This window comes from Coregonus lavaretus (genome assembly GCF_964263955.1).
Source record: "Coregonus lavaretus genome assembly, chromosome: 6".
NCBI classification, from domain to species: Eukaryota; Metazoa; Chordata; class Actinopteri; order Salmoniformes; family Salmonidae; genus Coregonus; species Coregonus lavaretus.
Genome location: NC_139993.1, coordinates 1,270,784 through 1,283,189, shown reverse-complemented (window position 1 = coordinate 1,283,189; position 12,406 = coordinate 1,270,784). Strand labels below are relative to the sequence as shown.

The following is a 12,406-nucleotide window of genomic DNA, read 5'->3' as shown; positions in this document are numbered from 1 at the left end:
TATTGTTTGTGTCTAGGCGGCATCGGCATCGCTTTTGTCATATTACGTGTATGTTGTTTTTCCCTCCCGGTTCGGAGGTTTTGTTTTGTTCTTTACTATTAGTAAAGTACGTCTGCTAGTATATCTGTGTCCTGCGCTTGACTTCACTCACTGCATACACGTCGCTCCTGACAAGGGGCACCCTAAAACAGAGGAAGTCTGTTATGTGGCATCCTGGGATTGGTCTGTGGAGGAAAACACCCATATCAGGTTACATAGGATATATATACCTTGGTTGGGACAAAGGACTGGGAGAATAACATATTAGAGATTGGGGCCGGTTGTTCTCCAGATGTCTGCAGAAGTCTGTAAATTGGCGCTGAAATCTTCAATGTAATAAACAATTATAATCGAGGACAGTGTCAGCGGATTTCTTGTCATCACAGCATCTCAGCATCGTTCTCGACACTACACTACAACTTAATCTATGAATGAAAGTGTACAACTTAGTTGCACAGGTCGAGAGAAAAATTTGAATAATCAAGGTGAGAGACAGTGACACATTCAATACCTTGCACACTCTTGCCTGCATCTAGCTGATCTAGGGTGTAATCATTAGTCCAACAGTTGCAAACTAGAGTTTCTATTGGACAAATTAAGGTATGTTTATCCCTGTTTCGTTCTGTTTGCTTCTGTTTAAGAAATGTTTTTCAACATAATCGGTGGAAAGAATACGCCCCTGATCACATGCAAACACAGTTTACTTTCATAGCGGCCACATACAAACAGCATGATCATTTTGCTCATTGTGTAATTCCTTCTCGCATCTACATGCTCTCCTCCTCTCACCTTTTCCCTTCGCTTGTGGACTTCAATGCACAACACATCAGCTGTCTGTGACCAGGCGAAAAAACCTTTCCAAGCCAAACCTTCATATCATAACAGCTAACCGCTACACACAGCCTACATCATTGTCACCATATTAGCTAACATCATAGTCAACATAGCTACTAGAACTAACGTGTTAGTAAACCCGCTACAATCACGCAGTACAGTGTACAGTCAACAAGCAGTTTAGCAGTTACACCGGCGGGCCCCGGTAACAATACATTAATAAAACCAAAAGCTTACCTTGACTTGGAAGAGTTCCAGTGTTGGATTGCCATAGCCAGCTAGCTAACATAGCATCCCTCTCTGTTTGAGCCGGGTGTTTGAGTAGGCTAAACTAGCTAGCTGCATTGGCTAGCTAAGTGAAAGTGGAAAAAAAATACAACAAAATATAGCTATCTCTCTTTCTCTCTTGCTTCTCCTTCATTTTTAAAGAAATTAATTTGTTAAAAACTGTTCAACTATTGTCTTTCTCTCTCTTTGAGTCAACTACTCACCACATTTCATGCACTGCAATGCTAGCTAGCTGTAGCTTATGCTTTCAGTACTAGATCATTATCTGATCCATGAACAACATGTCTGTTCATGCTGCAAGAGCTCTGATAAGTTGGCGGACGTCCTCCGGAAGTTGTCATAATTACTGTGTAAGTCTATGGAAGGGGGTGAGAACCATGAGCCTCCTAGATTTTGTATTGAAGTCATTGTACCCAGAGGATGACGGAAACTAGTTGTCCACCAGCTACACCATGGTGCTACCCTACAGAGTGCTGTTGAGGCTGCTGTAGACCTTCATTGCATAACATTTTTAATGTTTCACTATTTTTTATGAAATTCACTGAGGAGGATGGTCCTCCCCTTCCACCTCTGAGGAGCCTTCACTGCATGGATTACCAAAATATATACCATTTAAATCTCAGTTTTGTATGACAACGGATGGAGTTCCTAATATGGATGCCGTACTATGCGCCAAATTATCCACAAGTCGAATCTGCCATATTGAATGGTGTCATTGTGACGGATTCCTCTATGTTTTACTGCGTGAAATATGAATACAGCACACCCATCCTTATATCTTTATCCAACACTGATTCAAACTAATATCTCCCAGTCATCCACCAGTCTTCCAGCACCTCTCCCTGCTTCTGTACAGCAGCAGCTCCCTCCATGGCTAGCTCTGATTCTATTTCTGTCTGCTCTCATTCAGATCATGCTTCTGACTGACCCGGAGGTGGAAAGCAGCCTGCTGATCAGCTCCGATGAGGGAGCAACCTATCAGAAGTACCGCCTCAGCTTCTACATCCTCAGCCTGCTCTTCCACCCCGAGCAGGAGGACTGGATCCTTGCCTACAGCCACGACCAGAAGGTAAGAGGAGAGGGAGGAAGGATCACTGAACTACTGACTGACACACACGCACACATACACACACACACACACACACACAGAGAGAGATCACTTAACTACTGTATCTGGTAGCTAGCTACAGTCTCTTCTGTCATCAGAGGCTTTCTGTCTCGCATCGGTTTTGCCCTCTGTCAGACATCAAAACAAGACGAACTGTTATGAGTCAGGCGGTGGTGCGAAAGTGAGGTGTGAGGCGGCATCAGTTGGGGACTATTTACTCTGCAGTTGAGTGAGTGGGGTTACCATGGCGAGAGGATAATGTCTGACGAGAGAGAGAGAGAGAGAGAGAGAAGAGAGAGAGAGAGAGAGAGAGAGAGAGAGAGAGAGAGAGAGAGAGAGAGAGAGAGAGAGAGAGAGAGAGAGCGAGAGAGAGAGACATCAGTGGATTTAAACTTATGATAGCTCTCAACTAAGAATGATTCTATGTAATATATTGGAGTTTAGACGAGTGGCAAAGTCAAGTGTTCATAACTTCCTCAATGATTTGCTTTATTTGAATAAATTGAGTTTCTGTGGCTGAGACTAGAGCCATATACTCTATAGCCAATATATTCCATATATAGTGCCATATACTCAATCTACTCCATATTGCTGTATATGGAACCATACTCCATATACTCCATATATATTGCCATACTGTATACTCAATATTCTCCATATATTCCATATATAGTGCCATACACTTAATATACTCCATATTCTTAATAGAGTCGTACTGTATATGTGGCTCAGGTGGCCCTACATGAGGATTTTCCGGTGCAGTTTGGGGACTTTTGAGGACGAATCCCTAAGTCCCTTAAGCTCCTCATCCATTAAATGTAGGCCCGGGATTCCTTCCAATAACTTTATGAGAAAGCAAACCAACAGAGGTGATCCCTGATAAACAGTCATAAGCACCTTAACAAAGGTTAAACGTGTATTATATACCCTTAGACTGATGATTTGACTAATTCCTTTTCTCCATGACTCAGGGATTTGATATCCCCTATTTTCGGTCAAGGCATCAAATGTATAAATAATGTGGTGATGAATCATCAAGATTCGAGTCCAAGGGAATGAAGTGCATATGTTTTAAGAATAAATAACCATCTAATATATGAGACGCTGTCTGATGATGGTAATTACCGATGAACTGCTGAGGCAAGAGATGGTAATATGTAAAATATATATTCCATACCTGCGATTTATAGCCATTTTGAGAATGACCATTACCATTAATAAAATGCCTTGCTTGCAGCCAGAGCAATTTGGGCCTAATGTTTCACATCTGATAAATAATTAATGTGTCTTTTTTTTCCGAGCAGGTACTTAGTGTACCTTGGGAGGTGTTTGGCTGTAGTTATAAGATGCACCTGGCCATGCATATACACTGAGTGTACAAAACATTAAGAACATCTTCCTAATATTGAGCTGAACTATCATACCCCATTCAAAGGCACTTAAATATGCTGTCTTGCCCATTGAATGGCATACAAACAAAATCCATGTCTTTATGTCCTTCTTTAACCTGTCTCCTCCACTTCATCTACTCTGATTGAAGTGGATTTAACAGGTAACATCAATAAGGGATCATAGCTTTTACCTGGATTCACCTGGTCAGTCTATGTCATGGAAAGAACAGGTGTTTGTATACTCAGTGTATACAGCATACAGGTGTAATATACAGTACCAGTCAAAAGTTTGGACACACCTACTCATTCCAGGGTTTTTCTTTATTTTTTACTATTTTCTACATTGTAGAATAATAGTGAAGAGATCAAAACGATGAAATAACACATATGGAATCATGTAATAACCAAGAAAGTGTTAAACAAATCAAAATATATTTTATATTTGAGATTCTTCAAAGTAGCCACCCTTTGCCTTGATGACAGCTTTGCACAGTCTTGGCATTCTCTCAACCAGCTTTATCTGGAATGCTTGAATGAGTAGATGTGTCAACTTTTGACTGGTACTGTACCTGGGCTCCTGAGTGGCGCAGCGGTCTAAGGCACTGCATTTCAGTGCTAGAGGCATCTCAACAGACCCTGGTTCGATTCCAGGCTGTATCACAATCTGGCTGTGATTGGGAGTCCCATAAGGCGGTGCACAATTGGCCTAGCGTCATCTGGGTTTGGCTGGGGTAGGCCGTCATTGTAAATAAGAATTTGTTCTTAATCGTCCTATCAATCTTTCCCTCTCTCTTCCTCCCTTTCTCTCAATCGCTCACTCTCTCCTTGCCTACTTACCTGGCTACCCTTACTCTGGCCAAATGCTACGCCACGCCCACAGACGTTAGTTTCTTCTCCGCAATGAGTACCTCTCCGACGATTTCTTGAATGCAAACAAATTCTAACCGTTCTGATTGGTCCAAGAAACCGATGGGTTGGGCCAGCGCCAGAAATGATCCAATCACTGATGACTTTGATTTGTACAACACCCCTCATTTGGATGTCACCACAAATGACATAAATGATGGCAGTCTTAGACTGAAGTATGTAGTGAACATAGAGCAGCAGAATAATTCAGTGTGAGTCGTCAGGCAACCTCCCTCCCTCCCTTCCTTCCTCACTCACTCACTCTCCCTCTCTCCTACTCCAGTCTTTCCCTTTCCCTTAGAGCTATTCCTCCTCATTATTTGCATTTCCTAGATTGAGGGACTTGCCCGGCTCTCTAGAAAACACACACACACACACACACACACACACACACAGATCACTTAACTACTGTATCTGGTAGCTACTGTCAGCCTCTATTGTCATCAGAGGCTTTCTGTCTTTCGTCGATTTTGCCCTCTGTCAGACATCAAAACAAGGTGAGCTGTTATGAGTCAGGTGGAAGGTGAGAGTGAGGGGTGAGGCGGCATCAGTTGGGGACTATTTTCTCTGCCGGTGAGTGAGTGGCGTAACCATGGCGAGAGGCTATTGGCTGGCTCATTACTCATATTCAGATATGACAAAGAGAGAGGGAGGAGGGGGAGAGAGAGAGCAGAGAGGGAGAGAGTTGACAAAGCGAAAACAGGTTTTTAGACCTTTTTGCAAATGTATTAAAAATGAAATACAGATACCTTATTTACATAAGTATTCAGACCCTTTGCTATGAGACTCGAAATTCAGCTCAGGTGTATCCTATTTCCATTGATCATCATTGAGATGTTTCTACAACTTGATTGGAGTTCACCTGTGGTAAATTCAATTGATTGGACATGATTTGGAAAGGCACATACCTGTCTATATAAGGTCCACAGTTGACAGTGCATGTCCGAGCAAAAACCAAGCCATGAGGTCGAAGGAATTGTCCGTAGAGCTCCGAGACAGGATTGTGTCGAGTTACAGATCTGGGGAAGGGTACCAAAAAATGTCTGCAGCAGTGAAGGTCCCCAAGAACATAGTGGCCTCCATGTTTCTTAAATGGAAGAAGTTTGGAACCCCCAAGACTCTTCCAAGAACTGACCAAACTGAGCAGTCAGGGGAGAAGGACCTTGGTCAGGGAGTTCCTCTCTGGAGATGGGAGAACCTTCCAGAAGGACAACCATCTCTAAAGCACTCTACAAATCAGGCCTTTATGGTAGAGTGGACAGACGGAAGCCATTCCTCAGCAAAAGGCACATGACAGCCCACTTGGAGTTTGCCAAAAGGCACCTAAAGGATTCTCAGACCATGAAAAATAAGATTCTCTGGTCTGATGAAACCAAGTTTGAACTCTTTGGCCTGAGTGCCAAGCGTCACATCTGGAGAAAAAAAATAGGGACTGGGAGACTAGTCAGGATCAAGGGAAAGATGAACGGTGCAAAGTACAGAGAGATCCTTGATGAAAACCTGCTCCAGAGTGCTAAGGACCTCAGACTGGGGTGAAGGTTCACCTTTCAACAGGACAACGACCCTAAGCACACAGCCAAGACAGCGCAGGAGTAGCTTCGGGACAAGTCTCTGAATGTCCTTGAGTGGCCCAGCCAGAGCCCAGACATGAACCCGATCGAACATCTCTGGAGTACCTGAAAATACTTGTGCAGCTACGCTCCCCATCCAACCTGACAGGTGTGCCAAGCTTCTAGCGTCACTTACATTTTAGTCATTTAGCAGACGCTCTAATCCAGAGCGATTTACAGGAGCATTTAGAGCATAAGTGCCTTGCTCAAGGGCACAGACATATTTTTCACATAGTCGGCTCGGGGATTAGAACCAGCGACCTTTCGGTTACTGGCACAACGCTCTTAACCACTAAGCTACCTGCCGTCATACCCAAGAAGACTCAAGGATGTAATCGCTGCCAAAGGTGCTTCAACAAAGTACTGAGTAAATGGTATTTCTGGTTTTTATTTGTAATACATTTGCTAAAATTTTTGCTTTGTCATTGTGGTGTATTTTGTGTAGATAGATGAGGATTAAAAATCAATTTCATAATAAGGCTGTAAAGTAACAAAATGTGGAAAAAGGCAAGGGGTCTGAATACTTTCCGAATGCATTGTATAGTGCCATATGCTCTATGCTCCATATACTTCATAGAGTCCTATAGGTGGTCCTACATGAGGATTTTCTGTTGCAATACAGTGGCTTGCGAAAGTATTCACCCCCCTTGGCATTTTTCCTATTTTGTTGCCTTACAACCTAGAATTAAAATTGATGTTTTGGGGGTTTGTATAATTTGATTTACACAACATGCCTACCACTTTGAAGATTAAAACAAACAAGAAATAAGACAAAAAAACAGAACACTTGAGCGTGCATAACTATTCACCCCCCTAAAGTCAATACTTTGTAGCGCCATCTTTTGCAGCAATTACAGCTGCAAGTCTCTTGGGGTATGTCTCTATAAACTTGGCACATCTAGCCACTGGGATTTTTGCCCATTCTTCAAGGAAAAACTGCTGCAGCTCTTTCTAGTTGGATGGGTTCCGCTGGTGTACAGCAATCTTTACCACAGATTCTCAATTGGATTCCAAGACATTTAAATGTTTCCCAATAAACCACTTGAGTGTTGCTTTAGCAATATGCTTAGGGTCATTGTCCTGCTGGAAGGTGAACCTCCGTCCCAGTCTCAATTCTTTGGAAGACTGAAACAGGTTTCCCTCAAGAATTTCCCTGTATTTAGCGCCATCCGTCATTTCTTCAATTCTGACCAGTTTCCCAGTCCCTGCTGATGAAAAACATTCCCACAGCATGATGCTACCACCACCATGCTTCACTGTGGGGATGGTGTTCTCAGGGTGATGATAGGTGTTGGGTTTGCGCCAGACATAGCGTTTTCCTTGATGGCCAAAAAGCTCAATTTTAGTCTCATCTGACCAGAGTACCTTCTTCCATATGTTTGGGGAGTCTCCCACATGCCTTTTAGATGGACTTTATTTAACTAATTATGTGACTTCTGAAGGTAATTGTTTGCACCAGATCTTATTTAGGGGCTTCATAGCAAAGGGGGTGAATACGTATGCACACACCACTTTTCCGTGATTTATTTTTTAGAATTTTTTGAAACAAGTTCTTTTTTTCATTTCACTTCACCAATTTGGACTATTTTGTGTATGTCCATTACATGAAATCCAAATAAAAATCAATTGAAATTACAGGTTGTAATGCAACAAAATAGGAAAAACGCCAAGGGGGATGAATACTTTTGCAAGGCACTGTATGGGGACTTTTGAGGACCAATCCCTAAGTCCCTTAAAAGGAAACTTCACAATTTTTCAACTTCATATTCATTATCTCCAGCACCACCCCAACATCAACATATGTGACAATGGTTTATTTCTATGTTTGCTAGTAAAAAAAGATAGAGGAAGATAACTGTTTCCAATGACATCATCGTTGTGCATTGTGTGATTTTGACCAATTGTGAGTAGGCATTGCCAACTAATTGCCTACTAATTGTCTACTAATTGGTTGATGTCATTGGAAATACTTTTCTTTATCTATTGTTTTTACTACAAAACATAGAAATATGCCATGTTCACAAATGTTAATTTTGGGGTGGCGCTGGAGATTATGATTATTTCCTTTAAGCTCCTCATCCGTTAAATGTAGGCCCGGGATTGCTTCCAGTAACTTTATGAGAAAGCAAAACCAACAGAGGTGAACCCCGATAAACAGTCATAAGCACCTTAACAAAGGTTAAACATGTATTATATACCCTTAGATTTGATATCCCACTGTTCACCATAGCAACACCCACCCGTAGTCTGCGCTCCAGCAGGTATATCTGACTGGTCATCCCCAAAGCCAACACCTCCTTTGGCCGCCATTCCTTCCAGTTCTCTGCTGCCAATGACTGGAACAAACTGCAAAAATCTCTGAAGCTGGAGACTCTTATCTCCCTCACTAACTTTAGGCGTCAGTTGTCAGAGCAGCTTACCGATCACTGCACCTATACACAGTCCATCTGTAATTAGCCCATCCAACTACCTCATCCCCATATTGTTATTTATTTTGCTAATTTGCACCCCAGTATCTCTATTTGCACATCATCTTTTGCACATCTATCATTCCAATGTTAATATACGAAATTGTAACTATTTTGCACTATGGCCTATGTATTGCCTTACCGCCATAATTTACTACATTCGCACACACTGCATATATATTTTCTGTTGTATTTTTGACTTTATGTTTTGTTTACCCCATATGTAACTCTGTGTTGTTGTTTTTTATCACACTGCTTTGCTTTATCTTGGCCAGGTCGCAGTTGTAAATGAGAACTTGTTCTCAACTGGCTTACCTGGTTAAATAAAGGTGAAATAAATCCAAGGGAATGAAATGCATATGTTTATCGTATAAATAATAATCTAATATATGAGACACTGTCTTGTGATGGTAATTGTCGATGAACTACTGAGGCAAGAGAGAAGGTAATATGTAAAATATGTATTCCAGACCTGCAATTTATAGCCATTTTGAGAATGGCCATTACCATTAATAAAATGCCTTGCTTGCAGCCAGAGCCATTTGGGCCTAATGTTTAACATCTGATGAATAATGTCCCCCCCCCCCCCCCCCTGCCATGCATATACCAGGCTCTGTAAACCTGCACCCTCTCACCTCTTTCTTGACTTTTCTCTTTCTCTCTCTCTCACCTCTTTCTTGACTTTTCTCTTCTCTCTCTCTCTCTCTCTCTCTCTCTCTCTCTCTCTCTCTCTCTCTCTCTCTCTCTCTCTCTCTCTCTCTCTCTCTCTCTCTCTCTCTCTCTCTCTCTCTCTCTCTCTCTCTCTCTCCCTCTCTCTCTCTAAATCTCAATCTCTCACACTCTCTCTCTCTCTCCCTCTCTCTCTCTAAATCTCAATCTCTCACACTCTCTTTATTTACTCTCAATGGTGCCTTGGAGCTATTCCTTCTTCCTCCTTGGCATTTCCTAGATTGAAGAACTTGCCCGGCTCTCTAGCCAGTACGTATTTCATTGTACAAATCCCTCTCACTCTCCCTCCTCTCTGACTTGCCTGATTAAGTGCTAACACAGTGTGTCCCAAATGGCACCCTATTCCCTACATGGTGCACTACTTTTGACCACCATATCCATAAGGGCCCTGGTTAAAATTAGTGCACTAAATAGGGAATAGGGTGCAATTTGAGACACAGCCTCAGTGTGGGGGTTAGCTAATTAGTCAGAGTGATTTCCTGCCTCTCTACCCAATCTGCTTGCATCTGTTTAATTCAGCTCTGTTCCTTATGAAAGTCATAGCTCAGTTCAAATAGCATTTTTCAAAATTTTCTCTGCCATGTATTGACATAGAAATATATTGACCATGTTCTGTGGCCAGAATAGCATATGCTCATAGGCAGATATTTTATATGGCACATATGGTATGGAAGGAACAGACTGTATAGTACATGCAGTACACTACATACATACAGTTGAAGTCGGAAGTTTACATACACCTTATCCAAATACATTTAAACTCTGTTTTTCACAATTCCTGACATTTAATCCTACTAAAAATTCCCTGTCTTAGGTCAGTTAGGATCACCACTTTATTTTAAGAATGTGAAATGTCAGAATAATAGTAGAGAGAATTATTTCTTTCAGCTTTTATTTCTTTCATCACATTCCCAGTGGGTCAGAAGTTTACATACACTCAATTAGTATTTGGTAGCATTGGCTTGAAATTGTTTAACTTTGGTCAAACGTTTCGGGTAGTCTTCCACAAGCTTCCCACAATAAGTTGGGTGAATTTTGGCCCATTCCTCCTGACAGAGCTGGTGTAACTGAGTCAGGTTTGTAGGCCTCCTTGCTCGCACCTGCTTTTTCAGTTCTGCCCACACATTTTCTATAGGATTGAGGTCAGGGCTTTGTGATGGCCACTCCAATACTTTGACTTTGTTGTCCTTAAGCCATTTTGCCACAACTTTGGAAGTACGCTTGGGGTCATTGTCCATTTGGAAGAGCCATTTGCGACCAAGCTTTAACTTCCTGACTGATGTCTTGAGATGTTGCTTCAATATATCCATATAATTTCCCTTCCTCATGATGCCATCTATTTTGTGAAGAGCACCAGTCCCTCCTGCAGCAAAGTATCCCCACAGCATTATGCTGCGACCCCCGTGCTTCACGGTTGGGATGGTGTTCTTCGGCTTGCAAGCGTCCCCCTTTTTCCTCCAAACATAACGATGGTTATTATGGCCAAACAGTTCTATTTTTGTTTCATCAGACCACAGGACATTTCTCCAAAAAGTACGATCTTTGTCCCCATGTGCAGTTGCAAACCGTAGTCTGTCTTTTTTTATGATGGTTTTGGAGCAGTGGCTTCTTCCTTGCTGAGCGGCCTGTCAGGTTATGTTGATGTTCTGGGATTGATTTGCACTTTTCTCACCAAAGTACGTTCATCTCTAGGAGACAGAACGCGTCTCCTTCCTGAGTGGTATTTATTTTTTATTTTTTTATTTCACCTTTATTTAACCAGGTAAACCAGTTGAGAACAAGTTCTCATTTACAACTGCGACCTGGCCAAGATAAAGCATAGCAGTGCGATAAAAACAAACACAGAGTTACATATGGGGTAAAACAAAACAAAGTCAAAAATACAACAGAAATACATATAATATACAGTGTGCAAATTTAGCAAGTTATGGAGGTAGGCAATAAAATAGGCTATAGTGCAAAATAATTACAATTAGTATTAACACTGGAATGATAGATGTGCAAGAGATGATGTGCAAATAGAGATACTGGGGTACAAATGAGCAAAATAGATAACAATATAGGGATGAGGTAGTTGGGCGGGCTAATTTCAGATGGGCTGTGTACAGGTGCAGTGATCGGTAAGGTTCTCTGACAACTGATGCTTAAAGTTAGTGAGGGAGATAAGTGTCTCCAGCTTCAGAGATTTTTGCAATTTGTTCCAGTCATTGGCAGCAGAGAACTGGAAGGAATTGCGGCCAAAGGAGGTGTTGGCTTTGGGGATGACCAGTGAGATATACCCGCTGGAGCGCAGACTACGGGTGGGTGTTGCTATGGTGACCAATGAGCTAAGATAAGGCGGGGATTTGCCTAGCAGTGATTTATAGATGGCCTGGAGCCAGTGGGTTTGGCGACGAATATGTAGTGAGGACCAGCCAACAAGAGCGTACAGGTCACAGTGGTGGGTATTATATGGGGCTTTGGAGACAAAACGGATGGCACTGTGATAGACTACATCCAATTTGCTGAGTAGAGTGTTGGAGGCTATTTTGTAAATGACATCGCCGAAGTCAAGGATCGGTAGGATAGTCAGTTTTACGAGGGCATGTTTGGCAGCATGAGTGAAGGAGGCTTTGTTGCGAAATAGGAAACCGATTCTAGATTTAACTTTGGATTGGAGATTCTTAATGTGAGTCTGGAAGGAGAGTTTACAGTCTAACCAGACACCTAGGTATTTGTAGTTGTCCACATACTCTAGGTCAGACCCGTCGAGAGTAGTGATTCTAGTCGGGTGGGCGGGTGCAAGCAGCGTTCGGTTGAAGAGCATGCATTTAGTTTTACTAGTGTTTAAGAGCAGTTGGAGGCTACTGAAGGAGTGTTGTATGGAATTGAAGCTCGTTTGGAGGTTTGTTAACACAGTGTCCAATGAAGGGCCAGATGTATACAAAATGGTGTCGTCTGCGTAGAGGTGGATCTGAGAGTCACCAGCAGCAAGAGCGACGTCATTGATATACACAGAGAAAAGAGTCGGCCCAAGAATTGAACCCTGTGGCA

At 42.2% G+C, this 12,406-nt stretch overlaps 1 protein-coding gene across 1 annotated transcript in view; it reads left to right on the top strand.

The window, feature by feature from the left end:
* Window positions 1-12,406, top strand: part of sorcs1 (sortilin-related VPS10 domain containing receptor 1) — a gene marked incomplete at both ends in the record, with an annotated part of 165,105 nt that overhangs the window by 100,522 nt on the left and 52,177 nt on the right. The window contains one exon of the mRNA XM_084163198.1: window positions 2,072-2,230. Within this exon, the coding sequence (XP_084019324.1) occupies window positions 2,072-2,230 (159 nt within the window). The remainder of the gene's footprint in view (window positions 1-2,071; window positions 2,231-12,406) is intronic.